General features: G+C 44.2%; 1 protein-coding gene across 1 annotated transcript in view; it reads left to right on the forward strand.

Annotated features, from left to right (window-relative positions):
- NLRC4 (NLR family CARD domain containing 4) overlaps positions 1 to 13843 on the forward strand; it is a 98315-nt gene extending 84472 nt beyond the window's left edge. Inside the window, exons 7-9 of the mRNA XM_040429609.1 lie at positions 7969 to 8061; positions 8132 to 8299; positions 12873 to 13843. Of these exons, the coding sequence (XP_040285543.1) occupies positions 7969 to 8061; positions 8132 to 8299; positions 12873 to 13204 (593 nt within the window). The 3' untranslated portion in view covers positions 13205 to 13843. The remainder of the gene's footprint in view (positions 1 to 7968; positions 8062 to 8131; positions 8300 to 12872) is intronic.
- The last annotated feature ends 4541 nt before the right edge of the window (positions 13844 to 18384 follow it).

The following is an 18384-nucleotide window of genomic DNA, read 5'->3' on the forward strand; positions in this document are numbered from 1 at the left end:
TGACACCTCACTCAAATTAGCTCTTGGAGATGTCATTAGTCTAGGGGTTCACATACTTTTTCCACCTGCACTGTGAACGTTTACATGGTGTTTTCAATAAAAATATGGTAACATTTAATTCTTTGTGTGTTATTAGTTTAAGCAGACTGTGATTGTCTATTGTTGTGAATTTGATGAAGTTCAGATCACATTTTATGACCAATTTGTGCAGAAATCCAAATCATTCCAAAGGGTTCACATACTTTTTCTTGCAACTGTATATATAACAACTAAAGTAGTGATACATATCACCTACCCCAGTAGGGGAGTATGTTGTATGACAATCACTTATTCAATATACGATACACAGCATAAGTCCCAAGTAACTATGTGGAACAATATACACCAAATAGTGAGAATTATTAAACTAACAATGTCAGTATGTAACATAGGCCTGATAGGGACACTATGGCATAACAATCTGACTATAAGCACATTCTACGAGGGACATACCTGAAGACATGGTCTGACCAAGAGAAGGTGAGAAAGCCCCAAGCGCAAGACCTCAACGCGTGTTTCACCTTAACGGCTTCGTCAGGAGGTACAAGAATGTTAAAACACAGGGTATATATAGGGCCCGGTGAGGTGGGTAAATTACCTTATGGTGGACAGATGCGCTCCCACCACTTGGGCGCGATACCGCCATGATGTGCGACGCCATCCCTCAGCGCGTCTGCTCCTCCCCATTGCGCAAGCGCAACCGTGATGATGACAATGGAGCACGTCGGGATGGGGCCAGGCAGTGCATGCGCGGGACCGTGACCCAGTGGAACGCACATGACCCGCAAATACAGATGGCTGGAATCAAAAGAGCCTGGACTGACGGGGCAACTGGGACTATGTATAAGGGAAGATAATGCTAATGTAATAAATACCAGATAAATATGACACCATGATCCATATCAACCCCATGATTTCACAAAATTAAAAACAGAGTCATTAAAAATAATACATATCAAAGATCAGTGTTAAAGTGACACAGTGACATCATAATAATATGCATAGAAAGGAGACAACAGTGATTAATATGTTAATGTGTATATTCAACCATACGCTATACAGTGCATGCTTCGCACATCTGAAAGTGTAAGGATAACTGTAAATATCCATACATTATATGCGATCACAAGCACTGCATACCTATATGTCTTAAAGTGCTAGTGCATACATAAACTCATCTTATATATTAATTAAATAAACCAGTGAATAAACTAAGTTGATATAATAAATATGTTGAAAAACTCAATAATTCATAATACCTTGAGTCCACAATGGCCCCGAACAAGTGATAAAAAATAAAGTGCCTATGTGTCAATCTCCAATCATAAGGAATTGATACCAGTATGTACTGTATGTGACCATGGAGATTGGATCCTACAAAATCCACACCTCCTCTACAATTGGGTGGCAGAGAGTCCACCTGTGATACCACACCAGAATTGCCATTGGGCAGAAATCTACCCGTATGGCCACCACAAATATATGTCACCCATAAGGGTCCTATAGCAATGGCAAACAGGTAGCTATCTCCCCCTCCTTTTTTCCAAAACATGACCTATAAATAAGCATTGGATGGTCTTCCCATCTCATAATATTACAAGAAGAGGACAATAACATTCCAATTCCCCATCCCATATATGTTGATTTATTATTTAAAAAAAGTCCACTTGTATTCATAATCTTGTTGGCTCAGTTTCTTTATATTCATATCCAGAGAACACCATCTCATGGCCGCTTCATTATACCACTTCCACCTTGTCCCAAAGAAGGAGGCAGAGTATCATAACCTCAAATAAACAGAAAAAATAACAGAACATAAAAAATATAAAAAATTCTAGACATAAAATAAAATTATATACCCTGATTTAAAATTTGCGTCATCTTATAGAAATGAGTTAAAGCGATTGGACTCATTCAATCCACAAGGGACCATAGTGTCCAAAATAACTATCCACCTAGTTTCTCTACGTAACAGGGCTTGCTTGATATTATCACCCCTAGATCCCAGGGGCCTCTAACTTTGAGGCCCCAAGGTCGGAGGCATGATACTTACGAAAATGTCGTGGAACTGCTTGTAACGTATTCAGATCTTTTTCCAGTACATCAGAGGCTGCGTAAATTCTACTAGCATGTTCTAACACACGTACCTTCAAGGCCCTTGTGGTCAGGGGCATACATAGAAATCACTGGGCCCCATAGCAAAAATCTGAATTGGGCCCCTAACCCCGCCCACTACCCACCATGGCCCCTCCCACTTCCTGACCTGGCTCCTCCCATGCCACACCTCCATTAAATAAATTTATACACGACCTACTGAAACTGTTAGGGATAAACATTTTTATTTTATTATTAACCAACTTTGTTGCAGTAACGTATAAAATGTACATGTATTTTCCAATAAGGATTTGTTCTGTTTGTTTGCGTTTTGATAGTGAAAAAAATAATAATTGGGAAAAAAATAAATCAGTTTTACTTTTTTGTTGCCATATTTGGACCCCTATAACTTTTTTGTAATTATGGGAGCAATATGTATGCCACACAACTGAGCGAGTGCAGGGCAGAAGCGCATACACATCACTCCTCCTGCCTCTGTCCACTGTGCTAAAGCCGGACGTAAGCCATCCCCCACATCTTAACCCCTTTGCTACCTGCGCCATTTTGTCATCACTTCTCTTACTCCAAACCCCTTTAACTCCTTGCTGCTGATGCTGAGTGTGCACATATGTTTGTGTGTGTGTGTGGGGGGGTTTGGCTGGTTGGTGAAATATCATTTGGTGGCTATGTGCACACTCAGCATTAGCAGCAAGGAGTTAATATCCATCCAACCCCGCCTAATGCCCTCCAAAATGCCCAGGAAGGGGGGGGGGGGGTTGTTAGGAAGGAGTAGGTGTAGGAGGAAAGCACACTGTCCTCTATGAGCCCCCCCCCCCCCAACCCCTAATGCCCCCCAAAAATCTCAGGAGAGTCACAGTGTGCTTTCTTCCTTCTCCCCCATGGGCATTTTGGGGCTCATAGAGGACAACAGGACTCACTGGAGTGGGATTGAAGCATGTCCCACCCTGTCCTGGCTGTCCCCCTCCCCACCCCTCCTCTCTCTTGCTGCCTGGCCTGCCGCTGTGTCAGTGTCTGACAATCTGAGTATCCAGATGGATCTGACATATATTAGTGAGTGTCTGAGTGACATAACATACCGTACCTACTAGTCTCTGCTGACTGAGTGCTGACTGAGTCTGCTCTGACTCTCTCTCAGTCTCACTCGTCTCAGGCAGCCAGGGCCAGGCACTGCAGGCAGTGACACGGCAGGAGTCAGGACGAATGGTTCTGACTTACTTCAGGCCAGGGAAACACAGGTGCTTCTGTTCTAACTTCTTCCTTCTTCGTCTCCTCAGCTCAGGCACACTGGCGACGGCTGACGTCTTCGAACCGATTCTCCCGCCTCCCTTGCTCCACTGGCCAATCAGCAGCTGCCTCAACAGAGTTGCCTTGTGCTGATTGGCCAGCGACTCGAGCGCTACATGCAGGCTGGTTTGATCCTGATTCCGCGTCAGGATCAGGAGGTCAGGAGGGGGGGTGCTTGGCGGCAAAGAAGAGTTGGGGCTGAAGATTCCTGAAGAAAAGCAGCCGCATAGCCGGCCCGCATGTCATGAGTGGGCGGGGCCAAATAGTGTGGGCGGAGCCAAATAGTGTGGGCGGGGCCTTCTCTGCGCTCCGGGCCCCCCAGTGCCGTGGGCCCCATAGCAATGGCGTGGTCTGCCTCTATGGGCGGTACGCCACTGCTTGTGGTCATCCCGATATAGACTATTTCACACGGGCATGTGATCAAATATATAACTGCCTCTGTGTTACATGTAATATTGTGAACTATCTTAAAAAAAATTCTCCCTGAGGAGTCACAGAAGGTAGTGGAGCGAACCATGTATTTACATGCCGAGCATGATCCACAAGAGAATGATCCCCATTTAGGGCCCTTACTACCAAATATGTTGCCCGATGTTTGTGGTACATAGTGACTGTTACTCAAGAGGTCACATAAATTATGCAATCTCCTCCATGTAATTTGGGGGTATGGCTCCAACCTACCATGTGCTGTTTATTTTACATGTCTCTTCTTATGTGGCAAATTGAGTTTTGGGCTCCTTCAGGCATCAAAGCCCATGTTCAGCTGCCACCTCTGCCGCGCCAGTGCTATTGTAGAAGGGTATCACCCAGATCCAGTAAAAGGGAAATTAGTTCAATTACACTGGCCCCTATTTAGCAATGTTACTGCACCTAGATCTTGCCTTAAACTAATTTGGAACAGATAACTTTGGAAAAACCCACTGCTAAAAGGTGGGTGTGGCCTACTAGAAAAGGGACATGGCTTAGCCAGAAAGGAGTCATGATCTAAGATGCAACATTTTGCTCCAAAATTGTGTCCCAATTCTTGCATAAAATTCAGTCTCAGAGTAAGCCAACCAGTAGTTGATATGAAGTTAGACAAAAGTGTCTAGTTGTGCACCAAGTTTAGCCTGAGCAACTGTGATAAACCCCTGTGAATGTCTAGACAGCCTGGATAAGTTTACACTGCCTAAGCATTTGTAAATTTGCCCCACTGTGTTGTGTGTTTATAGGGAATGGTCTTGAAAATGATTGGCACATGTGACAAAGTAAGTGATACATACAGTGGATATAAAAAGTCTACACACCCCTGTTAAAACGTCAGGTTTCTGTGATTTTAAAAAATGAGACAAAGATAAATCATTTCAGAACTTTTTCCACCTTTAATGTGACCTATAAACTGTGCCACTCAATTGAAAAACACACTGAAATCTGTTAGGTGGAGGGAAGAAAATAAAAAATTTAAAAAATAATGTGGTTGCATAAGTGTGCACACCCTCTTATAACTGGGGGTGTAGCTGTGTTCAGAATTAAGCAATCACATTCAAAATGATGTTAAATAGGAGTCAGCATACACCTGCCATTATTTAAAGTGCCTCTCATTAACCCCAAATAAAGTTCAGCTGCTCTAGTTGGTCTTTCCTGAAATTTTCTTAGTCGCACCCCACAGCAAAAGCTGTGGTCCACAGAGAGCTTCCAAAGCACCAGAGGGATCTTATTGTTAAAAGGTATTAGTCAGGAGAAGGGTACAAAAGAATGTCCAAGGCATTAGACATACCATGGAACACAGTGAAGACTTGACACAATGAAGTCATCATCAAGTGGAGAAAATATGGCACAACAGTGACATTACCAAGAATTGGACGTCCCTCCAAAATTTATAAAAAGACGAGAAGAAAACTGGTCTGGGAGACTACCAAGAGGCCTACAGCAACATTAAAGGAGCTGCAGGAATATCTGGCAAGTACTGGCTGTGTGGTACATGTGACAACAATCTCCCGTATTCTTCATATGTCTGGGCTATGGGGTAGAGTGGCAAGACGAAAGCCTTTTCTTATGAAGAAAAACATCCAAGCCAGGCTACATTTTGCAAAAACACATCTGAAGTCGCCCAAAAGCATGTGGGAAAAGGTGTTATGGTCTGATGAAACCAAAGTTGATTTTTTTGGCCATAATTCCAAAAGATATGTTTGGCGCAAAAACAACACTGCACATCACTAAAAGAACACCATACCCACAGTGAAGCATGGTGGTGGCAGCATAATGCTTTGGGGCAGTTTTTCTTCAGCTGGAAACTAGGGCCTTATTTAAGCTAGAGGGAATTATGAACAGTTCCAAATACCAGTCAATATTCAATATTGGCACAAAACCTTCAGGCTTCTGCTAGAAAGCTGAACATGAAGAGGAACTTCATCTTTCAGCATGACAACGACCCAAAGCATACATCCAAATCAACAAAGGAATGGCTTCACCAGAATAAGATTAAAGTTTTGGAATGGCCCAGCTAGAGCCCAGACCTGAATCCAATTGAAAATCTGTGGGGTGATCTGAAGAGGGCTGTGCACAGGAGATGCCCTTGCAATCTGACAGATTTGGAGTGTTTTTGCAAAGAAGAGTGGGCAAATCTTGCCAAGTCAAAATGTGCCATGCTGATAGAGTGCTGTAATAAAATCAAAAGGTGCTTCAACAAAGTCTTAGTTTAAGGGTGTGCACGCTTATGCAACCATATTATTTTCTTTTTATATTTTTTCTTCCCTCTACCTAAAAGATTTCAGTTTGTTTTTCAATTAAGTGGCACAGTTTATAGGTCACATTAAAGGTGGAAAAAGTTCTGAAATGATTTATCTTTGTCTATTTTTTTTTACATCACAGAAACCTGACATTTTAACAGAGGTTATGGTAAAGGGGTTACCCGTGATTCATATATTGATGTCCTATCTTCATCAATATCAGATTGGTGTGCTTTCTACCCACGCCGATCAACTTTTTGAAGAGGCTGCCAGCCTTCTCACAGCATACCAAGCACAGCGCCTTACATTGTATAGTGGCTGTGTTTTGGTATTGCAGCTCAACGCCATTCATTTGAATGATACTGAGTTCTTACTAGGAGCACTGCAGCCTCTTCAAACAGCTAAATGGCAAGGGTGCCAGGATTCGAAACTCCACAGATATTGATGACCTATCCTGAAGACGCGACTTGCTGCTTGCAGCCAGGTACCGCTGAAGCCATTTACTGGCTGCAGCGAAGCATATGACCATGCCAATGCACCGCCGGATGTAAACTGTGCGGAGATCGGAAGATGGAGACAGTGCAGTGGGCTTGAGTGGAGGGGGGGGGGGGCTAAATATGAGCATAAAGTACCGTATATACTCGAGTATAAGCCGACCCGAGTATAAGCCGAGCCCCTAATTTTACCCCAAAAAAATGGGAAAAATTATTGACTCGAGTATAAGACTAGGGTGGGAAATGCAGCTATAATGCAGAGTGTATGTGTATATAATACACACACTCTACATTATATACACACATCTGCAAGAGGGTGACTCCCTGTATTTAATGCAGAGTGTGTGCATTATATACACACACACTCTGCATTAAATACAGGGAGCCATCCACAGATCTCCCCCCTAAACAGTGCCATCCACAGATCCCCCCCTAAACAGTGCCATCCACAGATCCCCCCTCCCCTAAACAGTGCCATGATGGCACTGTTTAGGGGGGGGGGGTATCTGTGGATGGCACTGTAGGGGGATCTGTGGATGGCACTGCCATCCACAGATCCCCCTACAGTGCCATCCACAGATCCCCCTACAGTGCCATCCACAGATCCCCCTTCAGTGCCATCCACAGATCCCCCTACAGTGCAATCCACAGATCTCCCTACAGTGCCATCCACAGATCCCCCTACAGTGCCATCCACAGATCCCCCTACAGTGCCATCCACAGATCCCCCTACAGTGCCATCCACAGATCCCCCTACAGTGCCATCCACAGATCTCCCTACAGTGCCATCCACAGATCCCCCTACAGTGCCATCCACAGATCCCCCTACAGTGCCATCCACAGATCCCCCTACAGTGCCATCCACAGATCTCCCTACAGTGCCATCCACAGATCCCCCTACAGTGCCATCCACAGATCCCCCTACAGTGCCATCCACAGATCCCCCCTACAGTGCCATCCACAGATCCCCCTCCCCGACGCTCACAGCAGTATTCTTACTTTGTCTTTTCTCCGGTAATACAGGCAGTGCGGGGAGCGGCGCTCACTCACTGACGTCACGCGCCTTCTCCCACTAGGCGGCGCATGCGCGTGACGTCAGTGAGCGAGCGCCGCCCCCCGCACTGCCTGTATTACCGGAGCTAGACTAGACTCGAGTATAAGACGAGGAGGCTTTTTGAGCACAAAAATATGTGCCAAAAAACTTGTCTTATACTCGAGTATATACGGTAAGTATGAATCCTCTGTTTCAGGAGGATGCAATGTAATTATTACTGGAAAACCCCTTTTTCCAATGCCAATTTTCTTTGTTTCTATTCTTATTTCTACAGCACACAATCTAAAAAACTTCACAAACCTTGAAATCCTTGACTTGTCTGACAACTTTTTGGAAGATAATGGGAAGCAGTCAGTGGAAACATTTAGTAAGTGCCCAAGTGGATTGCTATTCAAAATAATTATCTGAGATGTTAAACTTCAAAAATCTTCTTCCAGGTCAAACCTTGACTCATCTTACCTCACTAACAACTCTATTACTACCTGGAGGCACAGATGTTAAATGTGGCCTGGATGAACTGTTGTATCACCTTGAAGGACTTCCAAGACTGTCCAAACTTGCCTTTAGAAGGTGGAACTTGACAGATGATGATGTGATTAAATTAGGTGAGTGTATCTGCAACATTATGGGAGTCATCTATTATACTGAAATACACCTATATTAGGCATATTTCAGGAGCAGATGGTGGTGCAACGGTGGGTTGCGCCATCTGTGACTTCGCCCCGCTCTTGCCGGGTCTAAAATTGTAGGTGTGGCGTGGGTGGGGAAGGGGACGGGCCGGCAGGCCAATCTCATTTACTTTTTTCTATGACTGCTTCAAAAGCTGTCTTACATTTTGAACTGGTGCTGGATGCGTCGAAGTTATGGAGAGGCCTGCGCCTTTTAATAACTTTGGCAGAACCACCGCAAGCCATGGGGCTTTATTAAGACAGTTGTCTAAAATGCCGGTCGTAATAAATGTGCCCCTATGTTTCCCAGTTTAAACAGAATTTTTGCAGTATTAATAATTTTGCATTGTTTAACAAACCTGCCTCTGTTGATAAAATATGTTATTGACCCATAACTATTCTGACTATTCCATGTAATTGCCAAATCCTAATTAATGTTCACAGTACCTGTGAAACACTACTCTTAGGAGTCATGTGGACAGTCCTACTCTGTGACTGACAGCCTTCCCTGTGTGAGTATGCGTACACAGATAGGTGTCAGTCACTGATTAGTTCAACACACATGACTCCCTACCTTAGAATGAGCAGCGTTCTACTGTATTTTTCGCTTTAAAAGACGCACCTGATCATAAGATGTCAGAGGAGAAAAATAAGAAAACATATTTTTTATCAGCATCAGATCCCCAATCTTCAGTTAATTTCTAAGGCCTCTTTCACACGGGCGAGATTTCCGCGCGGGTGAAATGCGTGAGGTGAACACATTGCACCCGCACTGAATCCGGACCCATTCATTTCTATGGGGCTGCGTGAAAATCGCAAGCATCCGCAAGCAAGTGCAGATGCGGTGCGATTTTCACGCATGGTTGCTAGGTGACGATCGGGATGGGGACACGATCTTTATTATTTTCCCTTATAACATGTTATAAGGCAAAATAATAAAATCTACACTACAACTAACCCAAACCCGAACTTCATTGAAGAAGTTCGGGTCTGGGTAACACATTCAGTTTTTTCTCACACGCGTGCAAAACGCATTGCACTCGTGCGGAATAAACTGAACCACGCAACGCAATCGCAGTCAAAACTGACTGAAATTGTGTGCTCACTCGCACGATTTCCCCGCCACGCACCCGCATCGTATCCGGCCCCAATCCGTAACGCCCGTGTGAAAGAGGCCTAACAGCTTTATCTGCTGATATAGTGGATATAATGCTATGATTCTAGTAATTTTGAAAGATTGGAATGACAGTTTTCAAACAAGGTCAGGTTCATATTTCTAGTGGCTACCAATTCCAAGATATGAGCAACTAAAGCAGCTCTCCTCTCTTCAGTCTGGTTTGCTTTGGGCACTTGCAGCAGCAGAGCTGGGCACTTGGGAGCTGTTTTCCAGCAGAATAAGGCCTCCTGCACACGGCCGTTTTTTTATCCCGTTAAGGCCTCATGCACACGACCATATTTTTTTGCGGTCCGCAAAACGGGGTTCCGTTTTCCCCTGATCCGTGACCGTTTTTTCGTCCGTGGGTCTTCCTTGATTTTTGGAGGATCCACGGACATGAAAAAAAAAGTCGTTTTGGTGTCCGCCTGGCCGTGCGGAGCCAAACGGATCTGTCCTGAATTACAATGCAAGTCAATGGGGACGGATCCGTTTGACGTTGACACAATATGGTGCCATTTCAAACGGATCCGTCCCTATTGACTTTCAATGTAAAGTCTGGAGTCCCTTTTATACCATCGGATCGGAGTTTTCTCCAATCCGATGGTATATTTTAACTTGAAGCGTCCCCATCACCATGGGAACGCCTCTATGTTAGAATATACTGTCGGATATGAGTTAGATCGTGAAACCTCATTTCCGACAGTATATTCTAACACAGAGGCGTTCCCATGGTGATGGGGACGCTTCTAGTTAGAATATACTACAAACTGTGTACATGACTGCCCCCTGCTGCCTAGCAGCATCCGATCTCTTACAGGGGGCCGTGATCAGCACAAATAACCCCTCAGGTGCCGCACCTGAAGGGGTTAATTGTACTATCATATCCCCCTGTAAGAGATCAGGGCTGCCAGGCAGCAGGGGGCAGACCCCCCCCTCCCCAGTTTGAATATCATTGGTGGCCAGTGCGGCCCCCCCCCCTTCCTCCCTCTATTGTAATAATTCGTTGGTGGCACAGTGTGCGCCCCCCATTGGCCCCCCTCCCTCTATAGCATTAACAACATTGGTGGCCAGTGTGCGGCCTCCCATCTCCCCCCCCCCCCGATCATTGGTGGCAGCGGGTTACTAGCAATAGTACAATAGTAAAAGATTCATACTTACCTGGGAGCTGCGATGTCTGTGTCCGGCCGGGAGCTTCTCCTACTGGTAAGTGACAGTTCATTTAGCAATGCGCCGCACAGACCTGTCACTTACCAGTAGGTGGAGCTCCCGGCCGGACACGAACATCGCAGCAGCAGGTAAGTATAAATCTTCTACTATTGTACTATTGCTAAGTAACCATGGCAACCAGGACTATAGTAGCGTCCTGGTTGCCATGGTTACCGATCGGAGCCCCAGCGATTAAACTGGGACTCCGATCGGAACTCCGCTGCCACCAATGATGGGGGGGGGGAGATGGGAGGCCGCACACTGGCCACCAATGTTGTTAATGCTATAGAGGGAGGGGGGGCCGATGGGGGGCGCACACTGTGCCACCAACGAATTATTACAATAGAGGGGGGGGGCCGCACTGGCCACCAACCTATTATTACAATAGAGGGGGGGGGGGCCGCACTGGCCACCAATGATATTCAAACTGGGGAGGGGGGGAGGGTCTGCCCCCTGCTGCCTGGCAGCCCTGATCTCTTACAGGGGGCCGTGATCTGCACAATTAACCCCTTCAGGTGCCGCACCTGAAGGGGTTAATTGTGCTGATCACGGCCCCCTGTAAGAGATCGGGTGCTGCCTGGCAGCAGGGGGCAGTCTTGTACACAGTTTGTAGTGTATTCTAACTAGAAGCGTCCCCATCACCATGGGAACGCTTCTGTGTTAGAATATACTGTCGGTTCTGAGTTTTCACGAAGTGAAAACTCAGCTTTGAAAAAGCTTTTATGCAGACGGATCTTCGGATCCGTCTGTATAAAAACTAACCTACGGCCACGGATCACGGACACGGATGCCAATCTTGTGTGCATCCGTGTTCTTTCACGGACCCATTGACTTGAATGGGTCCGTGAACCGTTGGCCGTGAAAAAAATAGGACAGGTCATATTTTTTTCACGGCCAGGAAACACGGATCACGGATGCGGCTGCAAAACGGTGCATTTTCCGATTTTTCCACGGACCTATTGAAAGTCAATGGGTCTGCGAAAAAAAACGGAAAACGGCACAACGGCCACGGGTGCACACAACGGTCGTGTGCATGAGGCCTAAGGCCTCATGCACACGACCGTTTTTTTTGGCGGTCCGCAAAACGGATTTCCGTTGTTCCGTGATCTGTGACCGTTTTTTCTTCTGTGGGTCTTCCTTGATTTTTGGAGGATCCACGGACAGGAAAAGTGAAAAAAATAACTAAGTCAAGTTTGCATTGAAAATGATAGGAAAAACGGACACGGATCACGGACACGGATCATGGACACGGATGACTATCTTGTGTGCATCTGTGATTTTTCACGGACCCATTGACTTGAATGGGTCCGTGAACCGTTGTCCGTGAAAAAAATAGGACATGTCATATTTTTTTCACGGACTGGAAAAATGGATCACGGACGCGGAAGCCAAACGGTGCATTTTCCGATTTTTCCACGGACCCATTGAAAGTCAATGGGTCCGCGAAAAAAAACGGAAAACGGAACAACGGCCACGGATGCACACAACGGTCGTGTGCATGAGGCCTTACTGGCCGTTTTTTGCGTTCCACATACGGTCCGTATACGGAACCATTCATTTCAATGGTTCCGTATTTCCGTTTTTCCGTTCCGTTTTAACATAGAAAATGTCCTATTATTGCCCGCAAATCACGTTCAGTGGCTCCATTCAAGTCAATGGGTCCGCAAAAAAAACGGAACACATACGGAAATGCATCCGTATGTCTTCCGTTTCCGTTCCGTTTTTTGCTGAACCATCTATTGAAAATGTTATGCCCAGCCCAATTTTATCTATGTAATTACTGTATACTGTATATGCCATACGGAAAAACGGAACAGAAACGGAAACACAACGGAAACAAAAAATGGAACAACGGATCCGTGAAAAACGGACCGCTAAACACTGAAAAAGCCATAGGGTCGTGTGCAATAGGCCTAAAAGTGTTTTTCCTAGACATGGAATAAAGGCACAAAGTGCACACAGGTATTTTTGGGATGTGTATGCAATCTTCTATGGGGCAGTGCTCTTATTTATATTGGTGAAAAACAGGTGACAGGCGCACTTTAATACATTTTGGTAATGTAGCAGTTCTGCTTTGCTAGAATATATATGCTTACATAAATAAAACCTTTGAACCCGATTTTCTTATTTGACTTCTTTTTTTCATAGGTGCTCATTTTACAAAAGGTTTTGGACAGCTTTCGTTTCTGGACCTCTCATTTAATTGTGTAGATAACAACGGCTGGATTTTTCTAATGCAAGCCCTTCAAAACCTCAAGAACTTGAAATATTTTGATTTTAGCACAGAGGGAACATTCAGTCCAATTGGTGATGTTGTGCAGACTCTGTGCTCTCTAGTGAAGTTGCTGCCATGTTTATCTTCATTGAAACTGGATAACTGGGAACTTGATAATATCGACATTGGTAAAATGAAGAACATAAAATTCACTCATAGAGGAGGAGAAGCATTTGAACATTTTTTCCTAGCTGACAAAAACTGAAATAAGCTATGAATATGTAGCAACAACCAAGCCTCTAACCAAGCTTAGCAACACTGTGATTTCTTCTTATTTTTTTTTTCATTTTTGCTTTCCTGCATTCCATCAGTCTTATGGTTTTTATTTGTTTTATGACTGTGAGGCCTTGTTATTGGTTCCACACCAAATTTATTGATTGAAATATGCTTACTTTTTAAGAGATCTTATTATAGATTTTAAAGGGGTATTTCAGGACTTAAATAATTATTGCATAATTAAGAAATACATGCAATGACATCCAAGAATCAGGGTAAACAAAAAGTGTGTTATGTAAAATAATATATTATAATGTAAGCTAATGAAATCTAGCTTCAAAAGCAGCTTTTAAAGTTTAAATCAACATCTAACAGCAGGTGGCACTATTGTACTACATTTCACTAACCTTTGTGGCATTGGGCCTTAGATAATGTTTTATTACAAAGCCATATGGGTAGGCAGGTCTGTATGACATAGTAGGATAGCATATACTGGCAGTTTGGTAAGTGGTGGGAGAAGGAAAAGCAAAGTCAGTGCAGCTGACGCTGAAAGGCCACAGCCACTTGAATAATAACCCTGTTGTTGTCTTCACTATGTTATCATTCTGATCTGGCCTCTTCAAAGAAATAAACTAATTTTGGAATCAAGAATAAAATTGTGTTAGAAAATTATTCAGATAGCTAGGAACTCTGTCTATATTAGGCTACATGCCCACGACCGTGCTGTGTTTTGCGGTCCGCAAATCGCGGATCCGCAAAACATGGATGGTGTACGTGCGCGTTCCCCAATTTTCTGTCCGCATCTCTTGCGGCCCCATTGAAGTGAATAGGTCAGCATCCGAGACGCAAAAACTGCGGCTCGGATACGGACCAAAACAACGGCCGTGTGCATGAGGCCTTACAGCCGATAATAGAACCAAATACAATTTTATACGTGCATAATATATACATAGTCTAGGGATAAGCAAATAAATTCTAAACTAATTAGATTTGTTACAAATTTCACAAAAATTTGGCCACCAAACAAATCCAAAGTTTTTGAGATTTGTTTTGGATGAATTGCGTAAAAACAGCGCCCAGTGCCATTTTACTGTGTATATTGGTGGGGAAAACCATGAGGGAGGAAGAGGATGGAGGGTCACATGACACTGGGAGGAAGTTGGTGTGAGGGCTTTCCCTGATTAGTCTGAAAGACAGCCTGATCAGCTAATCAGGCGGCAGTAGGCAGATAGGTCTTTATGCTCAGTAGGGAAAAAAACACTATTCTGCCTTCAGAATCTAGTGTGATAGGGAAACTATAAGTAAAGTATGTGGAGAGAACAGGGAGATATGTTTGGGTATATTTTAGGGAGTTTAATCAGGGAAAGCATATATAGAGGAAGTGAGCGAGTTTTGTGTTTATTAGGCCTCATGCACATGGCTGCACCGTTTTATGCGGTCTGTGATACGTACAAGAATTTTTACGTACTCGTTCTATTTATTTTGCGGGGCCGCAGAACGGAGGTACAGATGCGGACAGCAAACAGACTGCTGTCCGCATCTTTTGCTGCCCCTTTGAAGTGAATGGGTCCGCATCCGAGCCGCAAAAAATGCAGCTTGGAAGTGGACCAAAACAACATTCATGAGTCCTTACAGCTGCTGACAGCTAGATCTGCCCATTATAAGATCCTGCAATAAGAAACACATTTTTTCCAGTATACAAAGAAATAACCAGCTTTTTGAAAAGTTTCTGCAGTTCATTGCCAGCAATAGCATTCTGCTGCAACTGCTGAGCAATTGAGCATTTTTCTTCTTCTGAGAACCATATTAGTGCATTATACCCATGTTACTGAATACATTGTATATTATTGCAAGATAACAGGTAGTTACAGCGACTGCAATAATGCAATTTTTATATTTGCTATCCCTTTGAATATTACTGCAAGATAACAAGTAGTTACAGCAAAAGCAATACTGCCCTTTTATAACTGGGTTATTAAATGTGTTAGATATTACTGCAAGATAGGGGGTAATTATAGCAAAAGCAATACTGCAATTATGCCATTTTTAGACCCGTGTTAATAAACGCATTGCATATGGAGATGTCGCGAACATAAAAATTTTCGTTCGCGTACGGCGAATGCAGATTTTTGTAAATGTTCGCGAAAGGGCGAACCGGGCGAACCGCCATAGACTTCAATAGGCAGGTGAATTTTAAAACCCACAGGGACTCTTTCTAGCCACAGTAGTGATGGAAAAGTTGTTTCAAGGGGACTAACACCTGGACTGTGGCATGCCAGAGGGGGATCCATGGCAAAACTCCAATAGTTGACGCAGAGTTGGGTTTTAATCCATAAAGGGCATAAATCACCAAACAATCCTAATTTTTTTTGAACAACGTGGTATAAAACATCCAGTGTGTTTATACGATCAGGTATGATGTTGTATCGATCAGGTAGTGTAAGGGTTACACCTGCTTCACAGACATTGACAGACCAAACTCTCCTTTTAATGCACCGCAAACAACCGCAAACAGTCCATTTGCCCAACCGCAAACTCCCCATTTGCACAAGGTTGGATACCAAGCTAGCCATGTACCGTTGATGTCATTGAAGGTTTCTTCCTCCACCCAGCCACGTACAATACCAAGGGTCCCCAAAAAGTGAATTGAATTGATTTTTTGAACGGGGAGATAGTTAAAAAAAACGCTGGCTCCCTCCCCTTTGTTTGAATCCACGGTCACTGCGTCTGCGCCATGCAATTTATTGTCACACCCGATATGAGTGGTATTTTCTGTAGTACTATTCTCATCAGTTTAATCCCTGTTACTTCCCCAATCTGGGGTCCATTTATTGAATTGATTTTTCGAACGGGGAGATGGTTAAAAAAACGCTGGCTCCTTCCCCTTTGTTTTAATCCACGATCACTGCGTCTGCGCCATGCAATTTACTGTCACACCCGATATGAGTGGTATTTTCTGTAGTACTATTCTCATCAGTTTAATCCCTGTTACGTCCCCAATCTGGGGTCCATTTATTGAATTGATTTTTCGAACGGAGAGATGGTTAAAAAAACGCTGGCTCCTTCCCCTTTGTTTGAATCCTTGGTCACTGCGTCTGCACCATGCAATTTACTGTCACACCCGATATGAGTGGTATTTTCTGTAGTACTATTCTCATCAGTTTAATCCCTGTTACGTCCCCAATCTGGGGTCCATTTATTGAATAGATTTTTCGAACGGGGAGATGGTTAAAAAAACGCTGGCTCCCTCCCCTTTGTTTGAATCCACGGTCACTGCGTCTGCGCCGTGCAATTTACTGTCACACCCGATATGAGTGGTATTTTCTGTAGTACTATTCTCATCAGTTTAATCCCTGTTACGTCCCCAATCTGGGGTCCATTTATTGAATTGATCTTTCGAACGGCGAGATGGTTAAAAAAACGCTGGCTCCCTCCCCTTTGTTTGAATCCACGGTCACTGCGTCTGCGCCGTGCAATTTACTGTCACACCCAATATGAGTGGTATTTTCTGTAGTACTATTCTCATCAGTTTAATCCCTGTTACGTCCCCAATCTGGGGTCCATTTATTGAATAGATTTTTCGAACGGGGAGATGGTTAAAAAAACGCTGGCTCCCTCCCCTTTGTTTGAATCCACGGTCACTGCATCTGCGCCGTGCAATTTACTGTCACACCCGATATGAGTGATATTTTCTGTAGTACTATTCTCATCAGTTTAATCCCTGTTACGTCCCCAATCTGGGGTCCAGTTATTGAATTGATTTTTCGAACGGGGAGATGGTTAAAAAAACGCTGGCTCCCTGCCCTTTGTTTGAATACACGGTCACTGCGTCTGCGCCGTGCAATTTACTGTCACACCCGATATGAGTGGTATTTTCTGAAGTACTATTCTCATCAGTTTAATCCCTGTTACGTCCCCAATCTGGGGTCCATTTATTGAATTGATTTTTCGAACGGGGAGATGGTTAAAAAAACGCTGGCTCCCTCCCCTTTGTTTGAATCCACGGTCACTGCGTCTGCGCCGTGCAATTTACTGTCACACCCGATATGAGTGGTATTTTCTGTAGTACTATTCTCATCAGTTTAATCCCTGTTACGTCCCCAATCTGGGGTCCATTTATTGAATTGATCTTTCGAACGGCGAGATGGTTAAAAAAACGCTGGCTCCCTCCCCTTTGTTTGAATCCACGGTCACTGCGTCTGCGCCGTGCAATTTACTGTCACACCCGATATGAGTGGTATTTTCTGTAGTACTATTCTCATCAGTTTAATCCCTGTTACGTCCCCAATCTGGGGTCCATTTATTGAATAGATTTTTCGAACGGGGAGATGGTTAAAAAAACGCTGGCTCCCTCCCCTTTGTTTGAATCCACGGTCACTGCATCTGCGCCGTGCAATTTACTGTCACACCCGATATGAGTGATATTTTCTGTAGTACTATTCTCATCAGTTTAATCCCTGTTACGTCCCCAATCTGGGGTCCAGTTATTGAATTGATTTTTCGAACGGGGAGATGGTTAAAAAAACGCTGGCTCCCTGCCCTTTGTTTGAATACACGGTCACTGCGTCTGCGCCGTGCAATTTACTGTCACACCCGATATGAGTGGTATTTTCTGTAGTACTATTCTCATCAGTTTAATCCCTGTTACGTCCCCAATCTGGGGTCCATTTATTGAATTGATTTTTCGAATGGGGAGATGGTTAAAAAAACGCTGGCTCCCTCCCCTTTGTTTGAATCCACGGTCACTGCGTCTGCGCCGTGCAATTTACTGTCACACCCGATATGAGTGGTATTTTCTGTAGTACTATTCTCATCAGTTTAATCCCTGTTACGTCCCCAATCTGGGGTCCATTTATTGAATAGATTTTTCGAACGGGGAGATGGTTAAAAAAACGCTGGCTCCTTCCCCTTTGTTTTAATCCACGGTCACTGCGTCTGCACCATGCAATTTACTGTCACACCCGATATGAGTGCTATTTTCTGTAGTACTATTCTCATCAGTTTAATCCCTGTTACGTCCCCAATCTGGGGTCCATTTATTGAATTGATTTTTCGAACGGGGAGATGGTTAAAAAAACGCTGGCTCCTTCCCCTTTGTTTGAATCCTTGGTCACTGCGTCTGCGCCGTGCAATTTACTGTCACACCCGATATGAGTGGTATTTTCTGTA

Source organism: Bufo bufo, chromosome 4 (genome assembly GCF_905171765.1).
Source record: "Bufo bufo chromosome 4, aBufBuf1.1, whole genome shotgun sequence".
In the NCBI taxonomy this organism is placed as follows: domain Eukaryota; kingdom Metazoa; phylum Chordata; class Amphibia; order Anura; family Bufonidae; genus Bufo; species Bufo bufo.